A 20,136-nucleotide genomic window follows, 5' to 3' on the forward strand; every position below is an offset into this window, starting at 1 on the left:
TCTTGATAATTTAATGTTTTTAAAAGAATTTCAGGTCATTTATACCAGGGTTCTCCAAATTTGGGAACTTTAAGACTTGTGGATTTCAACTCACAGAATTTCCCAGTCAGCATGGGGAATTATGGAGTTCAACTTCACAAGTCTTAAAGTTACCAAGTTTGGACACCCTGATTTATACCATTACAAGAAAACGACTGATAACTTTAATCCATTAAAAAAAAAGCCTAAACGTCATTTGATGAAGCAGAAAGGGTCAGGTTCCAGCTCTCATCTGGATCACCACCACAAGGACAGTTTTGGTATCCATAAAAACGTTAATTTCCTTGTATTAATATGATTGAAAATCTCATGATGCACACCTCTGTGAGCAAAATTAACCTTTAAAAATCATGCCTAATAACAAAACAATTTTTCTTAGCAAAGCAAACTTAATAAAACCCCAAAAGAGATTTGGAGTTGTGTCAAAGCTGAGGCAGGCTAAAAATAGACGTAAGAAATACGGATTTGCTTTTATTGAGTTTAGGCCATGGATTCATCTACTTCAACATTGCCTACTGAGGCTGTCAAATAGGCAGAGGATGGTATCGAATTTCGATGTAATCTGTGATCAATCACGAAACATATGGGGCTAAGAGCTGAGGTGGCGCAGTGGTTAGAATGCAGTACTGCTGACTGCCAACTGCCTGCAATTTGGCAGTTCGAATATCACCAGGTTCAAGATTGACTGAGCCTTCCATCCTTCTGAGGTCGGTAAAATGAGGACCCACAATCAATATGTTTACTCTGTAAACCGCTTAGAGAGGGTTGTAAAGTGCTGTGAAGTGGTATGTAAGTCTAAGTGTTATTGCTATTGTTACAACAGGAAAGGCATAATTGCCTTACTTTAAACTAACTCACAGGTATGGAATTATAAATCTCCATAAATCACATCTAAAATATACTGTAGAACTTACTGTTGTATGCCTCTCCTGAAAGCAATCCTCCATTGCTATTCAGATCAAGGAATCTTTAGAGAATTTTAAGAATCTGATTTCAGTGGCAATCTCATTTTAGGAGATTAACTTAGGAGAAGCTCTCAATATTAATTAATAAAGCAACTTCCTAAAACATACCAGAAACCCTCTTGCAATGTTATAGGCTCAGTTACTGTAACAAAATTTTAATTCCTGGAAATGGCATACACGAGAGAATCACTGCATTTCCTATACTGCGACCAGTCTGTATACTGCTTGCAGCTAGTTTCAACTTCTGATCCTGGCCTACTAGCCTATGAAGCTAGCTGGGTTAACAGTGGTCCAAATGCAGAAGATCAACAGCCTCCAACAAGGCATGCAATCCATTAAAAGATGTTTTATTTATAGACAATCCAAAACATTGGTAGGATCAGGAATAGCCACAGAGCCCTTTCTGGTCTATTCAAAATGCTACCAAAGGTGTGTCTAACACTTAGTGATTATAACCCTGGGTCAAAGAAGCACTTTTCAAAAACAGTAACGATGGTGGGCGGGCAGAGGATGCTTTTTGCAGGCTGCCTAGCTATCCCTAGACTTTGGTTTTCCAGCGGTACCTGTTTTGGATAGCCTGCCAGTGCTTTTGCTGCTTCCTGTGCTATCGCCTCTTGTCAGAACAGAGATGCCACTGAAGCTGCTGGCTTTGGTCACGGGGGGTTTCAAACTGCGAAGGGAGCTGTCCGAATCCGTGCTGCTCCATGGACGAGGTTCTGAGTACTTTAGCTCAGTGTCTGTGCTGCTCTGGAGACTGTTTGCCGACCTCCCTGAAGCATCCTTGTTGATTCTGTAACCCACAAACTTTAGTTTTTAAAGACGGAAGATTCATTGCCAAAGCATCAAGGAAAGAAAGGAAAGGAAATACGTGCAGAATGCTTTGGGATATAAAAAATGAATTCACTCAATACCTAAATATCTGTCGCCTTTGCTGGGTACTGTTGGCTTCATCCTCTTGAATTCTGTTGGCGTGTTCAATAGAATTGCAACTTAGTACTTTTTTTTTTTGTTTGCATTTAGAAAAAAAAAACAAGTTTTTTTTTTTTAAAAAAAGATACCGATTATGCTTTACCTTTTGTCAATAATATAATTCTCTTGGGAACACAGCGACTGGGGGAAAGAAACAGTGCAAAATAAATATCACCGTCATTAATGATTCGATCATCAATCCATACTGAAACCAATGTCTAAACATCTATGTGGAAACAACAACTGGTAACCGGTTGCAAGCAATTATTGAAAGAATGACCACCGAATCCTTCAGCAAGGCAAATGTGATCATTCAGATAGGTTTTAAATACAACAAATGGGAAGCAGAGAAACCAAATGTAACTGCTAGTCAGCATAATGTGCATATTGGCATCACACTGTTATAGAAGGGGAGCAGAGGAAGGATTTATTACTCTTTGTTTCACTATCTTTTATTTGCAACCTAGGAGAAAAAGCTGGGCAAATAAGTCTATGCATTTTGGGGTGTACTCTCCAGCCCAGGTTTCAAAAAGTTAATTTAAAACCTGTCAACCTCCCATCTGTGAGCCTTGGCTACTATTCTTAGAAGATGCCAAATTACCACAATATGAATGATTAAAACAAGTATATGACTATCACCTGTATAAACAGATGCCCAGACTTTTCAACACCCATGACTAGATGTAATTGTTATGAGCAATCTGTCCATAAGAACGGGAAACGGGTCTTCCGGTTTGAAGGGCTTCGGCAACAGACAGAAATCCGCAATCGTGCACGGTTTCTGTCTGGGCTCGCCGCTGAAGTGCCCCGAGCCGGCTGGTTTCGGGGCTAAGCCACCCTGTAGAGGTGAAGAGGGGGGAGACCACCAGCAGGGTTGAGGAGAGCCGCATCTCTCCTCCTCAGCTGGCCATTACTCCCTTTCCCGAAGGCGGTTGCAGCGGTGGTCAGAAATGGCCACCACAAAGAAGAACTCGACCTGAAAAGAATGTGCAGGAGGAAGATAAGAAGTGAAAGTTTTGGCTGACCGGGTTAAATTGTAAAAGCAACAACTAAGGTACCCTGGAATTTAAACTTACAAAAAATAACATCGCTCCCAAAAAAGAGTCGGAAGCAGCGAAGGAAAGTGAAAAGGGAAAGGTTTGGCTTTTTTTTCCTTCTCTCTCCTTCCCTATACTGACAACTAAGAGACTTAAATAAGAAATCGGAAAAATCCGCTTTGACATCAATAGGCAATTAAGCTGAAAATAAAACAAAATGCCAAAGGGATAATAAAGATTTCTGGACATTAAAAACTTTCTTTTTCATAAGCAGGAAGGGAGAGAAAAAGAATAAGGGCAGGATCTGGAAGAGGGAGGAGACTGCCTGGAATTAAAAAGAATCTACAGTAAAACTTCAACAAGACTTCTAAAAGATACATTTTAACTGAAACTTTGCAACTAAATAGTAACCCCAGGAAGAGAAAGTGAAAAAAAGAGCAAAAAAGAAACAGCTTGCATGTATTTGGATTATTTGGTGATCTTTGGATTCTTGGTTATTATATTTGAATGACTAAAATCAATTGGGTGATTGTTAAAAAATTTATACAATGGCACCACTTCTGGATGAATTGAAAATGGAACTTAAAAAGTACAAAGAAGATGCACAAGAAGGGAAGGGTTCTTTTGGCTTCGTTTTTCAATTCTTAGAAATGGAGATTTGGAACTATCAGAAACAACAAGAAACGACTGCAAAACAAGAAGACTGGAACAAAGAAGAAGCCATCTTTAATGAACAAGCAATTTTATCTAGGGAAGAAAAAGGAAAGGGGGGAAAGAGAATGGAGAATTTAAGACTTAAAAAAACAACCAAAGAAAAGAAAAATAATTCAAAAAATAAGTATAATATTGGAAAGCAACAGAAGAGGGGAATACAGAAGAGAGAAATAGAGGTAGAGAGACAAGGGGGTAAAAAGGGGAGAGAAGAAGAAGAGAGGGAAGAAGGAAAGGAAAAGAAGTTACAAAGGACCGGAGCAAGATACAGAGAAACAGGACCTATTTAGAGATAATGGGTGAAAATCTAACTGAAAAAGGGATTCTGTAAAGGTACATAAGATTGTATTGTTATATTAGTAATAGAAATAACTTTCGAAAATTGGAAACAACGTATGATTAAAATGAGGGATAAAATAGTTAGTGTTATTTAGTGAAATGTTTGTGAATAAAATAAGTGAAATAAAATAAATGAGAAAACTGAATTAGGAAGGAACGGGAACATTTTAATTAGTTAATGTTTTATAAAATATAAGTGAAGGGGGGGTGGAATTAACTATGGAAAGCTTATAATTGTTCCCATAGAAGTATGATATTTAATTGAAAAGTAATGTTAAAGATGTTAAGACTTTAATGAATATTAATATTAATGATAGAATTGAATTGGAATGGAATGTTGTTTTAATTATATACATTTATAATTTTTTCTTTTTTTAAGAATACAGTGTGTATTTTAAGAATGTACCAAGCAGAATCCGAATGGAAGTTATGTATTATATTGAATGTTACAATTTTAGGGAAAAGATATAAAGGCGTCATACTCCAATCAGTAACTACAGGAGAAATTTTGTTTAATGAGAAAAGATAATAGATAATTGAAACAGGACAGACAAAAAATATAAATACAATGATTTGAATTGAGATGAGATAATTAAAATAAAATTGAGGAAATTAAAAGAGGGGAGAAGCTATGCAGAAAATGTAAAATAGTAATAAGATATGGAATAGAATATAAAAATGAGCATGAACCTGAATTTGTGTCTGTACGAAGAAATGTAACCCGGGATTACACTACTTTCAAAAAAGATGTTTTATTTTGTATTTTTTTTCTCTTTGTGAAAACTCAAATAAAATTTACAAAAAAAGAAAAAAAGAACGGGAAATGGTTTAATTAAACAGCAGCTCAAAGGAGAAGAGGTAGTGCCACTATATCTATATTTCTATATCTATATCTACATCATCATCCCCAGCCCAGGGACTGAGAACCAATCTGTTGCTCTACCCTTTCTTTATAAACATTCTCTTAATGCGATCATGAATGGGAATACAGAGACGTTTTTTCCCAAATATTTTGAGCGCTTTAATTATGCACTTTTATTGTTGTTACATATAGTCAAAGATACTGTGGACATTCCTTAATACCTACATCTTGTGCAAATATTCGTTCTCTAGCTCTCTGGTACTCTTCTTCTCGCTCTTCTATAGATTTGCTTCTTCTGTCATCTTTTAATCGTATTCGCATCTAAATTAAATAAGTTGTTAATTGCCAATTTTCATTGCGCAATGTAAGCATGCAGTCAAGATACAGTAATCTTCCATATTTACCTGATTATCATCTTTGTCTAGACTAGAATTCTCTCGTTTAAGGATGTACCGTTTTTGAAAATCTTCACCTTTTTCATCTTTTATATGTTCGCAAAACTTCTGGTCAGGTCTTTTGAAAGAAAAAAAAGATTAAAATAAAATAAATAATTATAAATATGAAGGAAGTTTTTTGTGGTCCTTAGGCTTGAGGAAAATAAAATGGCAAGATATATGTGGACAACAGGCCATTTCGTGGTATAAAAGTAATCAGAATATTTTGTAGGTTTTAATTTCCTTTCCTACATTGGAAATCTATGTGGAGAATCTGATGTAGAGCTGCTACATCTCTTCATTCATACAGGTATAGTCCTCAATTTATGACCATAATTGAACCTTGCAATTCTGATGGTCACAGAAATGGTCATCACATGACCAAACCAATTTCACTTTTGCAATGTTCATTAAGTGAAATGCTGAGGTTCTTAAGTGAACACTGTAGTCGATAAGTAAATATGGCGGTTGTTAAGCAAACCCAATATTTGCTATGGACCAGTTTTTATCCAAAATCGTAAGCAAGCACCAGTTTCTGGCAAAACCATCATAAATCAGTTGCATAACTATGGGGTGTTTCAAACAGCTATAAATGCAGACCAGGTACAGAGCATCCAATATGTGATCATGTGGCAGAGGGAAAGACCTTAGAAATGGGTCATAAGTAGCTTTTGGCTCAGTCATAACTTCAAATGGTTGCTAAGCAATTGATCATTAAGTCAAGGACTACTTATATGTATATTTGAATATATTATTTAAGATTTGGGTTATGGTTATTGCAAGAGAGAGAGAAAAAATCTTTATCTTGAGGATAATGAGGATAATCCATGGTAAAATAAAACCTACCATGATAAAAATGGCATTTTGTATGCCATGCCAGTGGCAAAAAATAGAAGTATAAAACAAATAAACAAAATATGGTTATAATAATCTAACTAGAATAAAACCAAAGCCACATTGTGACCCTTGGAGTAGCTGGAATGCTTTGTAGCTATGTGCAATTCAAATGTTTGCCGAATGGATTCTTTCATTCTTTTTGTTTTACTATTATACATTGCTCATTTTATACCGGAAAACAAAAACAAAAAATGAAAAAGAATAAAATGAAGAGGCAAGGTATGTATAAGCATCATAAGCTTGAGTAGAACAGTTGCAAATTCTCAGAACATTAATTGAATTCTACATATTCAAATATCATGTAATTTTATACAGATCAATATTAAAATCAAGTTAATGTAAATGTAGGTTAAATTAAAAAAATTATCTATTTCCAATTAACAAATCACCCCGAGTTCATGTTAAGAGCTAATGTAGAATAGAAATCAAAATTTGCACGTGGTAAATGGCTGTGAATTGAATTATAGTCCAAAAATAGTTTTTATGTCAAATTAAATTTTGATCCTAATATCTCTTTCAAATATAAATAGAAACTTAATTTGTCATTCTTCTGCTGATGGAATTGTATACGAGTTCCGATGCAAGGCAGAGAATTAACCTACCAGCAGTTAGTATGTACAAAATACTTTGAAGAAATGTAAGGTTTAATGATATTTAATAACAAGATGACAGAATGGAAAGGGAATTCAAATTTTAGATTTGGTTTCATTTTAAGTCATTTTCCAAACTTGCCAGACTTTATATTACTAAACACAAAAGAATAAGACAACTTGATTGTTACATTTCCAACTATTTTTTTTAGAAAATTATTAATTAGTGACCTTGGAGGGATACCTCATTCGTAAAACTTCTTATGCTAGTTTCTCTAAGCATGGTATTCACCATAAATGTAGCATTTTTCTTCTACTGAATTTCCCCTTTCTATGTATTAATTGTTCTTTTCATGTGGTCCTCATTTAACAACAGTTAACTGGGATTGGCAACTTTGTTGCAAAGCAAACAAGCAGGACATCAAGCTGACTTGCAATAGCAAATTACAGCTGTGGTTGTTATATGGGCCACCCACAGTCATTAAGTGCGATGTCGCATAATCACAACTTGCTGCTGAATTTGTTTAGGAGCTGGCAATGAAGGTTACAAATGACAATCATGTTGTAATTACAAGCTGGTTTCCAAATGCTTGAATTGCTATCACGTGAGCTCGGGAATGCTGTGAGGGCCCCAACAATGAGGACCAGCTTAAGTCTCTACATTCAGCATCATCATAACTTTGAATGGTTCCTCAACAATGATCATTAACTGAGGACTACTTGTATAAATTCTGTATGCATTTAATCATGCAATTTATAACTTCTCCACTGTCTGTGTCGTACTTCACCGGCAACTTAAAGCCCAAAAGTGCTCTGAGCAACTTCCCAAATTTAGACAAATTTCTAAGACTTAATTTCTAAATCTTGTTTCTGAGATTTCACTAGAACAATACTGCTTATTTGAAGATTTTAGAATTGCTAAGGTGGGTTTGATCGTTTGAGGAGCCTCTCAAAGGATGCCATTTTTATCTTACTGATAATTAAATCTTGTGATCTAAATAATTTATTTGTATTGTCATCTTCATGAATATGAATGTTTAATAATGAAGCGAAAGGTGATAAATCTGGGTTAATTCTATTTTCAATGCCTTACTTTGGATATACTTCTTACATTTTAAAATGTTTTTTTTTCCTGTGGATTCTGTAATTTTTGGCTATTATTGAAAGACATGGAAACAGAGAAATGAATGTTTTAGGGGAAAGAAAGGTTTCAGAACAAAACCCTACATGCCTACAGTTGTACATGGAATCATGAGATACTTTTAGCTTTTAAGCATCCAACTTCCAGGAAACAAAGAAATGTTTGTAAACCCTTTTTTAAGGTGTTAAAAATAATTATGATTGTGGTCCATAAAAACATAGTAAATTATATGTCCTCACACACCTGAGAGATTTGCAAAAAAGCAGGATCGAGTTTCTTTTTTAATTCTCAGATTGCATTATAAAGGGATGAAATAATTCTCAAACACTACCTAAGAATTATTGGATGCCAAAATGTAATTAGCAGGCATTTCGGAAAACCTTTAGACTGTCTTACCTCATTTTTTTCTTAAAGGTCCCTGAATTTACTGCCCTGCCATCACCACTCCACTCCACTGAGTCGTCCCAGTGTGCACTGGGTTGATGATGTCATTAACAGCACAGACCGGCACTGGAGCGGGGAATCTCCCTATGAGGAAAAGGTAAGTTGGGTTTTAGATTGCCACGGTTTTCTAGCTAAATTCTTATTTTAAATCCCCTGAGATATAAAATAAGAACGCTGAAAACCTTTAAATAATTTACATTGTCTACTGGTTCAAGGAAATGCCTGCTAATTATACTTGGGCCTTCCAGATTCCAGCTGAGATTGTCTTTGCCGTAAAAGTATTCTAAATATAGCTTGCTCTCCAAAAACTTCATCAACAGCTGCCACAATGCTGTTTCCAAACCACCTCATGCAGAGGGTTATAACAAAGAGATGCAGTTATCCGCTGCATCTTGTTACATTAAATTTTAAATAGAACTTTTGGTTTCCCAGTTCATTTCTCCAACTAAGCAGCGGGGGAAGGAGGGGGGATGGATATTGAAATGCAACACAATTAACAGAGTACTGAAATGGAATCACTCCAAGGAGTCAGTAATTACCAGATTCTGCTTTTCTGCAAAGTCCAATTTAGTTAATTAAAAAGAAAGAAAAAGACAAGAGGCAAAACTTGTGCCTTTACTGAGATATCCAGTTCACCTGCCGAAGTTTTTCCTCAAAGAAATTATGTGTCATTTTCTTGAAGCAAATACTGTAATTCAGAAATATTTCTTTTACACAATGAAAATAGAATATATTTTTAGAGATATAATGGATAGGCTTTTTTTTTTTTTTTCTCCTTCTCCAAATCCAGAGAAAAACTCCGTAATCATTGTGATTCTTATAGAATTAAGGATACATTTTCACGTAGAGATACTGTAATTGCCCTGCTTTGGTCATAAGCTCAAACATCCATCACTAATGGAATTCAACTCTTTGAATAATGATTTTTTTAAAAAAAAAGAACTTCAACTTACATTCTGGTACTGCTGGTTTTATTCACGATCACTGACTTCCCACTCTGGTCCACGTTATGCTCCAGTCCGAAATAAGCAGCTACTCTGTGCAATAACATTCTATGGTACGAGGTCATTGGGGGGAATTTTTTTCGTGGGATTCTGAAAAGAAGCAAGTAGGTTTTAGGCTGACATAAGCCTCAGCTCATCTCGTATAATTACCCGTCATCCAATGACACTTACTCATTATTCCCAATGAAATCTAAGATTTCCTGTTCTAATTTCAGCAGCATCATTCTGTCCCTGGAAGGCAAAATATAACATTCGTTAGCGGGGAAAGAGTCAAGTAGGACATATTTTCAGAGTCTGTAAACATATTAAACAAGTATATTCCCCAAAATAAAATAATTATACCAAGTGTTGATGTAACAATATTAAGGATGTTTTTAATGGTTGAACAGCACTTGGCATCTCCTTTGATTTCAGTTAGCTTAGATGGCTCGCAAGAATAATCTGTGTTGTTTTGTCATGAGCAAGTTCAAATAAACTATCACATTTTTCCCCCTAAGAACTTTATTGATTGCTCAGTTCTAAATATTTTTGCCACTTTGGGCCAGTCGTACAAATAACACTAAATTCACCACAATATTGTGGGGAGTAAAATAAGGCCTCCTTGATTAACCCAAATCTGTCAACTGTAACCCTAATCTTGTATAAAGGAATACTTATTAAACAGAACTTGTACAGATAGATTTCACTGACTCTAACAATGAGTACTGTTGGTATGTTACCTGATTACCATGTTATATTTACATACTACATATTAGAGAGAGGGAGGGAGGGAGTGAGGGAGGGAAGGAGAGACAAAAATTCAGCAGGAAAAATGAATTACATTCATTTTCTGTTCAGATTTATTAAAGGCTAATTAAACCCTGGCAGTAGAATAAGAAGACTACGCAAAAGATCTGAAAAAGGTAAATTTTGACCACAAGAACTTTTATCGTTTTATGACAGAGAAAGGCAATTGGCAAAAATTATTTCGAGACAGATGGGTTTTTTTCCCCCTTTAAGTAATGAGTAAAGGTGCAAAATAGGAGGAGGAAGGTGTATTGGATATGTTCCTATCTTGAGTTTAAAATAAGGTGGGATACAAATCAATCAATCAAATCAAATGGTAGTAGCACTGATCGATGAATACCTGAACAGGTAAGGATAGTTGTGTGTGAGAAACAGAAAATTTGCTATAAGTGTAATTTTGCAAATGAGAAGTAGAATAGAATAGGCTGCAATTGCTTTTTTTGCAGTCCTAACTACCTGTTGAAGTCTATACCTTCCCTGCTTGGTTGAGGTCTACACCTATGCTGTTTGGTTGCTGTGCAATTATTTTAAATAATTTAATCAGCCATTATTAAATCATTTAATGTGTGTCTGTGTTTGTCTTGGCCCTAGGCTTGTTGGCATATGGGTTCTGAATGATATGCATATTTTACATGCCGAAACAGATGCATACACACTACATGTACCTATTTATTACATGGGGCAGATATGCCAGGATTGCTTTTGGCAACTCCAAGTTGACAAGATGGAGAAGCTGAGCATTCTATAGGGCTTTGCCTAAAACGGTTTTTGTTTTTTTCCCCATCTCTTCTCTTTCAGGAACATGATCACCACTGAGTTAAATTCTAAGTAAGTCTTCCTCTCAGGTAGTACTAACAATAGCACTTAAGACTTATATACCACTTCATAATGCTTTACAGCCCGATTTAAAGACTCAGCCTGTTGCTCCCAACTATCTGGGTCCTCATTTTACTGACCTCAGAAGGACGAAAGGCTGAGTCAACCCTGAGCTGGTCAGAATCAAACTCCTGGCAGCGAATGCAAAGTTAGCCTACAATATTGCATTCTAACCACTGCACCACCCCGGCTCATATAGGTAGCTATATCATATAAACTCTTCAAAATGCCCAGAATTCCCTTCATGGCGACAAAAAACATGGACACAAATGACAGAAAAACTAGAGCTGTACTTACAAAAAAAGAGGAAAAAAAGGAAAATTGACTGTTCTGAATATACCAAGTTTTTTTTTTTAAAGCTATAAAATCAGTCAAAATACCTCCAAAAGGAAAGCAAGGATTCTTGTCTACCTCACTAGCCAGGAATGAGGAATTTAATGCCATCCAAATATACTAGAGAACATTTCCCACCATTGGTCTTCTTGGCAAAGATAAAGGACAGATTAGGAGTAAGAGTCCAAGATACTTGGAAGTTGTGGTTAGTGTCTTCCTGAACTCAAGATTATTTTGAGAAGAACAAGCTGCAGTAATTTGAGACTTACTCCCTGATAAATTGCATGCTCTTAAATGTACAGGATACCAGAGAATTGCTTAAGTTCAGATATGTACAGTGGTCTGTCGCCAGGTATTGTAGCTTTTGTGTGGTTGCTCTTATCTGAATGCAACATAATGGTTTCTTCCTAGAGGAGCAAGAAACTGAATCTGCAGCTTTAGTTTGTTCTGAATTCCACCTCTAGCTTCTTATTTTTGCAAGAAGTATACTGCTATCTTTGGATGAGTCATCAACCTACCATGTTACCATATCAACAAACCACAGGCAGGCAATGATTTGTAGCTGCACTGCTTCAAAGGAAAAAATAACATGCCTCCAGGCAAATTTGCAGCCAACCACAATTGCTGCCTTTGAATGCAGTCATGGCAACTGATTTTACCTAAGAGGTTAGAAAAACAAACAAACTAATATCATACACTTCTGTTTAAAGCTATTTTCCACAATTGACAATACAGTATTGACCATATTCTGGTTTAAGATGCAGTTAATGTAAAATTGAATCAAAAGCTCCCAGACACTTTCCTCACAACCACACAAGAAGAAAAGAATCAGTACCTACTCTTGTGACTTTGTTCTTGTTGTGCTAAAACCGTAATTTGGTGTGATTTCTAAATATGGCTACTGTAGCTCGTGCTTACATAAAGTTAGACCTCAATTAAATACAATTCTGAAAAAGTTCCTGCATTTAACAGTGTTGTCCTATACAGCAGTGGTTTTCAAACATGACAACTTTAAGACTTGTGGACTTCAACTCCCAGAATTCCTCCTTCAGTCATGTTAGCTCAGGAATTCTGGGAGTTGAAGTCCACAAGTCTTAAAGTTCTCAAGTTTGAAGACCCTTGCTGTACAGGAACAGCCAAGAGAGATTTATGAATGCATCAAAAGAATAAAAATATTAGGGGCTGCATTACAGTTTGAAAAAGGATGTGCGGAACAATGACTTCAAATGTTTTCAAATAAACTATCCAATAATAGAGCAAAATTTACAAATAGACCAAGGGAAAATGAATGAAAAATTCTGTAATATATACATTATTTCAACATGAACATCATGGAAACTTGTTTACCTGGGATTGTTTTTCAATGTATTAACTAAAAACTCATGTAGATCTATACCAGTTGAATCTGTATATTCTTGACTAGAATCTAAAATAAAAATAAATCCACAGTTACAGAGAACGCATTAATTCTTTCAATAAAACCAAGCCATTAATATTTTAAGACTCCTGTTTACAGAATAGCAGCTAGGATGACAAAGTCTGAAAGTTTAATGGCACACTGGCATGGATAGTTAATTGCTTCTCTATTAACAGTGAGGGGGGACTGAGGGGAGAGAGAAAAAATCTCTTAATTTGCCTCCTTATCCCACAGTTCTTTCAATAACCCTTCAGATGGTGAAGGACTGTAAAACAAGGGGGGAAGACCAGGAGAATGGGGTCTATTATTTTCATTATGCCAGGCCCATGTAACGTTTATTCTGCAATATTCATGTGTTTTGCATTTCAGAGTAGTGGAAAAGAGGTCAACAATATTCCCAAGGCTGCAAAGATGGAGTATGAGCTGTATGTTGTCCTGAGCCACAGGGTGCTCACTCCACCCTGGAAGGAAGTTTGAAATGAAACATCTGAACGCTAAACTACTTACTGAAAGAAAAGTATGACTTAAGCCAATGTATGAAATTCATTAATGTTGACATTTCTCTCCCAAAAGATCGTATTTCAAAAATGTCTCATGTCTCCCATTAGAAATCTCATATACATGATATGCCAGTGTTCGTATGTCTTCCTTTTTAAATTGTAGCACACTCCAATTACTTCTGAGCATGCAATTCTCAGAGAAAACTGTAAGACAGCCTAACTGCTCAGCTAAACCAACTCTTTATTTGCCAGGAGGATAAGGGGATTATATACTTTCATCACTAATTAGGCATCTCTGGGAGATTCTTCTGTGAATAAATTTACCGATATATAAAGAAGAAGCATTATGGTAAATATTAACTATCTTCAGGTTCTTTTTAAACCTACAGCCCAAATCATGTAATTTAAGAAGAGGATAATATATAGCAAACCTCTTGATAACATTTTCCTGGGTAATTTATCAGACTTCTCCTTTTCAGCTTCATCTTTCGAGGGTTTCTCTTCCTTTTCAAATAACTGTGTTAGCTGGATCTGATTTTTTTCCTGTTGAAAAGTAAAATTAACAATTTTCCCCCTAAGAAAGGTATCCTGTAAAGAAAACAAGTGTCTATTTAAATAGTCTACAGGCATAACAGCAACAAAAACCCTAACATTTGGCTGCAAACCAAAAGGCCAATCTGAAATAACTGATTTTGAGCCTCTTAAAATGCAATTCCCTTAAGTTCATATGCCTGGGCAAATGATTCAAGAAACAATATTGCTACTATTTCCTATAAAATTACCCTCAAGCTAAATTTTCAAAGAAAGCCAGCTTCCATGCAACATTAAACAACAGCTTAATGGGAGGCAAGTGAACCTTAAGAACCACAATTGATGCTTTGAATGTACAGGCTCCCACGCTTCTTTGCATTTAGCTGGGAAGAGATTTACCTAAGATTAGTTTTATTTTATTTAAATGATGGTTATCACATGTGAGCAAGAAATAAAGCATGATTATAAGCCAACTGAGAGAGAGTTTGGTATCGTGGTTAAGGCATCAGGCTAGAAACCAGGAACCACAAAGTCAACTGGGTGATCTTGGGCCAGTCATTCTCTCTCTGCCCTAGGAAGGAGACAATGGCAAATTACTTCTGGAAAACCTTGCCAAGAAAACAGCAGGGACTAAACCAGGTAGTGACCATCAAAACTGACTCAAAGGCACACACACACACACAAAGGGCCAGTTAGTTTGAACTAGGCATACCTAATAACCAGAACTTGTTTTTAATCTTCATTCATAAACAATAAACCAGCTTTCATAAAAAAATAAATCTAAATTCTACAGAAGCCTTTATCCCTGGCAAAGAAGATGTCTAGGAACCAGATGGTTTCCTTGGGTTTGGTCCAACTCCAGAGAGTATTCCAATTCCAACACTAAAGGTTTAGTAACAAGATGCAAATCACTTTGAAATATCTATGCTATGTTGTTTAGGTTGCAGTATCTCACAAAACAAAATCAACTTTAATAATTTTACTCTAGCACAAGAAGTACAGTTCCATTGAGTTAGATTTGTATGCTCTGAAGGGATATTCTAGTTTGTTTTCAGATCTTATAAAATCTAACTCAATGGGAATGATGTGTCTTACAGGACTGAAGCCTCCACATGTAAGAAAAGTAATTTAAGTTTCTACGGCAATGATTTTTTTCCTTCACTAACAATTATTATTATTTTCTAATTAACTTCTTCCAATTATCTGAGGTGTTGATATTGTTAGCAACTATGTACAGTACAAGACAGAATTCTTGCAAAATCAGTCTCTTTTAATGCAAACATGCATAGCATTTCAGTTAAGTTAAAGAAGTGGAAGAGCTGCATAGATGCCAAATAATGATTCTGCCATTGAGAAAATAAATATAAGAATGAAGGTAACCTCCCTTTTTATGACCCTTCAATTCCTTAATTCGGAATAGAGTCAGTACATGCTAAAAAAAAAAAAAAAAGGACTTGCAGCTACAGTTCTGTTTTTTAGCTTCTTTGTAGTTTTTACACAGAAATGAAATAGAAGTAGTTTAAGCAAAATGCTATATCAGTTAAAATATATTGCATTAAAATATTAAACTTATTTTTATCTTGTGATAATTGGTCACATTCTTTACTTATAATATTTTTAATCGTTTCATTTACCCCAGAACTTTTCCAGGTAGGCATTTGCCATCATAGAGCCAACTTTGATTTTTGTGCCAGTTGATATCATATTTCAGAAAAAGAGATTTCAACCTCAATTGTAACAAATGAAACCTGTTAATGTATATGTTAATAAAACAATAAAATATCTTCAGTTTCCAGCGTCATCCAATTAAGATTCAGTGCTATCACTAGAAATAAGGCATTCAAGTTGAGAACCCCATCAGAGGAAGTTTTCTGAATCTTACACACAGACATGAAATTGAGTTACACCAAAACAAACACTGAAGAGCATTTTTAAGACTGATCATAACAAAAATACAAATGTTATGATGCATAAACTAGCTATATCGCATTTGGGAAAGCAACCATTAGTACGTTTTAGAAATTACTTAGCTTCCAGTCAACTTTATGGAAGTAATTCAATCCTTTAGCCAGAAATTCTCCATGCATGCAAGCATCACACATTTATTGTGGAACTATTTCTACAAAATATTAATATCTAAAAATAGCTACAAAATATTAATCAACTAATAAAGAATGAGGTACTCATTTATTATCTTATTGCTTTGATACCTAGCAAAGGCAGGTAAACCTTAAGAACCATAGTTGATGTTTTGAATGTACTGACTCCCACATTTTGCCCTCCTCCTTGCATTTAAGGTGGGAGGAGATTTAGGTAAAATGGTTATTGATGGTTATTACATGTGAACAAGAAATAATAAGAGATAAACCATGATTATAAGCCAACTAAGAGCCAGTTGGGTGACTGAAGACAATACTATGCTTAAAGATTACATGGTGAACTGTTTTGCTTTCTCACAATTTTCTACTTAGTAGCCTTTTATGTTCCTTTAAACTTGCAGAGTCAAAGACCCAGCAAGTCAGAAGACTTTATACATTAGTCTCTTCAACTATTATACTTCCTGAAATTTAGCAAACTACTAAGAGACTGCCATAAGTTCATCACAGTAAGTGATTTTCCAAAATTTTGTAAAAAGACAATGGACAAATATCTCAATTTTGACCAATCCCCACACCTCCTACATTTCTTTCATGTGATGTCAAAGAATTTCATTTTGTCCATATTTTCATATCCAAATTGCCATAGTTGCCTTTTCAAATGATGCACTTCCTAAGATTTTGTGCTATATTATCATCTTATAATTTGGAAACTAAAAAAATGCAGAATAAGAAGAAATTGCACAGCCAATGTAAAGTTTCTTCTTGGTGTTTAAAATACTGCAGAATAATGCAGAACTGATGAAAAGTGGATTGAAACTGATATATATATATTGTTTTCCATTCAAGTACTGGTTGCTCCAATATAAATACAAGAGAAAAGATTTATCAGAGAACAATTCTCAATATATTACTTTCTAATTTTTTTTTAGAAACACTTAAAATTATGAAAAATTAAGATTCATTGGATATTTCATGATCTAAAACTTCTAGTCTATTATACCACAGTTGTCGAAACATTGTTAAAAGGCATCATAGCTGCATACCAAGAACAAACAGATTCCCTGTACTTGGTTATTCTAGAAGATCAGAAATAGGAACTTAAAACGATCGTCCAAATTTTTCATAGTATGGATTGCTCTAGAAAAAGTCAACAAATACTAAATTTTACTAATCAGAATCTGAATTTAATAAATATTTTAAGGCAGAGTATCTTATTTGTAAAGAAGTAGATGAAAGCAAATCCTCGCTATCAAATAAGTGATTTTAGGACTTCTAATTGGCAAAAGGATAGACACCAGGATAACATCAAGAGTCTAAAGAGGAACTTATCTCATTTAACATGTGGTCAATCATAGTTCTGCTAAAAGGACAAATGTCCAAGACTGCTGATTTCACTGTCTATCAGTTCAAAGCAGAGAGAACTATATTGCAGGAGCTACCCTGGTTACTAATCTGCTTCCAGATGCAATTCAAGATGCTAGTTACCTTTAAAGAACTACATGGCTTGGGACCAGGCTATTTGAAAGACAAGCTCTCTCCTATTCCATCTACCTGGCCCAGCAGGACAGGAAGGCAGAGTATATTACAGGTCCCATCGATTAGGGATGTATATCTGGAGGGACCACATCACTTTTAAGAGGAAACGTCATAAGATCTTTGCCACTAGAAGGAACTAGATAGATTTGCCTCAGTGACCCTGGCAGCATCTAATAGCTAAAATGATCCAATGTTAAAAAACAATATAGAAACATATGAAAAGATGAGAAACCGTTTAGAAATAAAATCATTCTATAAGACTGATTATCAGTTGCATCAAACATGGAAATTAACCATATTGAAGACTAACTTCCAGAATTCTTGGCCTGGTCGGCCATTGCCGACAATTCTGGAACTTGAAATCCACCTCAGTTGCAGGAGACCTGGTTGTGGAAGGCTGATATAAATGAATAGCATAAGAAAAGGTAGTTCTATATAAGTACTATTGTTTTACTGGAAGTAAAAAAAAAAACCCTTAAGGATGACATTCAAAAAATATGAGTATACATTTTCTGCATAATTACCCTGAAGCTACAGATTAAAATAAATAAATAAATAAATAAATAAATAAAGCACAACTGTATTCCAATATAGCTTTATTTCATTTTATCGCTAAGGGAAATAAAAGCCCTATCATTCAGGGCACTAGACTAGATGGTATGTCACTCAGAATTTAATCTTAAAATTATTTCTAGTAGGTATATGAAAAATGAATCCTGGAAATCAAAATTATTATTCTGCCAAATAAAATGTGGTTTCAAAAGTCCTATTATCCAGATGGCTTCTGAGAACATCTTACTCTGTCAAAATTAATATCTATTAAATAATCAGATGAATCTCAACAAGCTAAACAAAGTGTAATCTATTCTACTTCATTTAGTTAAAATAATTTTCTAACATCTGTAATTATTTATCTGACCCAGCATTTAAATATTAAAAATACTGTTCTGCTCTTTTAAATGAATCCTATATATTCTTCATAAACTTAATATTAACATAAACAAATACATGTTGTAAAAGCGTACATCCAGTTTTCCATACTACTCTGCCAACTAATAGCATTCTAATTTAATACTGAATAGAAAAAATAAATTAATTCTGATAGTGAAGCTATCAGAATAAAAAAAAATATATACACAAGACTTAACACTTTCAAGTTTTGAAAGCCTGTGATAAAATAACCAGTTTATAGCTAGTGGCTTAATACAACTTGGTACAGGAAAAAGACAAACATATGCAAACTTGTATTTAATAAAACTGCAACGAAGGTCTATGATACAAATGTATTTGCGCAGATAACAGCCACATTATCAGATTTATACGTAGGACTCTTCTTTAGATATCATGCAAACTATAGTTTGCTTGTTGTGGAAATATTGTATAGGTTCACAATGTAATCCCATAGATCAAGAGTTCCCAAGTTAAAGTTTCGTTGGCAACTTTAAGATGTATGGACTTCAACTACCAGAATAATCCAGCCAGCAAGACTAGGAACCCCTGCCATAGATCATGATTTAAAAATCACAATGCCTTGTCCATAGAGCATAGTAAATGAAAACTAAAGAAAACTTAGCATGATGTATATATATAAAAGCTGGACTATAAATGATACTAGTGCCAAGGGAAGTCCCACTACAACGTAAGTGAAATTCAATCTGAGTGATACCATTGCTTCAATTCTAAAGCTGCTGGACTGGACTGTATAATGCAATTGTTTGTTTGTTTTTTAAAGCTGTAGTGCTGCATTTTGATACCAATCCCAGATATAAATATTCCAAAGTATATCATCTTTTAAACCACACAACTGAATGTAAAAGACAATCAGGAAGCCAAATGAGAAGACTTTTTTTTTTTCATTATCTTAGGAGAGCACATGAATGCAGATCAGCTAAATATTTTAACAATTGTTAAGTCAAATATTTAAAGTTCAATCATCAGTTTGTTGACACTCGTACAGATTTACTAGCATGTTCCAAGTAATACATCTTGCATTCCCCACCCCCATGTTTCAAATCATTCCCAAGCATTTTTACAGAACAACAATGAAAATAAGAGATCTCAGAACTATTTTATTTTTACCTGGATGTCCTGCGAAATTTCAGCTGTGGGAGGTGGAGGAGATTCTTCACACACAGCCAGGCTCCGAACTAGCTTTAATTTTGTACTTGACTAAAGAAAAGTATTTATAATTAAAAACTACAGTTCACAATTTCTTTCTTTACTTATCTTATGGTCAGCTACAAAATAAAACTGCTTACTTAAGGATGTCAATGACTTTCAACACACAGCGATTTACTGGGGGCTAAAACACTCCCCCAAAAAGCAAAAAAATAAAAATAAAACTCTGATGCCCATTTAAGCTTTGAAGTCATCACAATACCAGCAAACTACAGTTAATTTTTTTTAAAAAAAGAGGTTGAAGCAAAAAGCAGCACTATTTTTGCTGTCTAGCAACATCAAGCCATCAAAAATATAAAGGCCAAGCAAAAGCAAACAGTTAGGCAAATCATAAATCCAAAAAACAGAAAAATACACTTTGGTTGCCAACAAAAGAAAGAACAAAACTGATTTTCAATAAACAGCCAGGCTTCCATCAAGCATGAAGACTACCCATGCCAGCACAGCA

At 34.9% G+C, this 20,136-nt stretch overlaps 1 protein-coding gene across 3 annotated transcripts in view; it reads right to left on the minus strand.

Moving 5' to 3' along the window:
• The window catches only part of R3HDM1 (R3H domain containing 1), a 66,147-nt gene that overhangs the window by 33,146 nt on the left and 12,865 nt on the right, over window positions 1-20,136 (minus strand). Inside the window, exons 4-13 of one of the 3 annotated variants that reach the window (XM_087950109.1) lie at window positions 19,590-19,679; window positions 13,776-13,932; window positions 12,775-12,853; window positions 9,604-9,663; window positions 9,382-9,522; window positions 5,327-5,435; window positions 5,148-5,243; window positions 2,077-2,114; window positions 1,916-1,966; window positions 1,568-1,794 (exon numbers count right to left, since the gene is read on the minus strand). In XM_087950109.1, the coding sequence (XP_087806235.1) occupies window positions 1,568-1,794; window positions 1,916-1,966; window positions 2,077-2,114; window positions 5,148-5,243; window positions 5,327-5,435; window positions 9,382-9,522; window positions 9,604-9,663; window positions 12,775-12,853; window positions 13,776-13,932; window positions 19,590-19,679 (1,048 nt within the window). Of the gene's footprint in view, window positions 1-1,567; window positions 1,795-1,915; window positions 1,967-2,076; window positions 2,115-5,147; window positions 5,244-5,326; window positions 5,436-9,381; window positions 9,523-9,603; window positions 9,664-11,945; window positions 12,087-12,774; window positions 12,854-13,775; window positions 13,933-19,589; window positions 19,680-20,136 lie in introns of those variants that run through there. The other 2 variants (XM_026665374.2, XM_087950110.1) reach the window with 2 other exon arrangements.

Source organism: Notechis scutatus, chromosome 1 (assembly GCF_049901735.1).
Source record: "Notechis scutatus isolate UNSWTSFEM ecotype Mainland chromosome 1, rNotScu1.2, whole genome shotgun sequence".
Lineage (NCBI taxonomy): Eukaryota > Metazoa > Chordata > Lepidosauria > Squamata > Elapidae > Notechis > Notechis scutatus.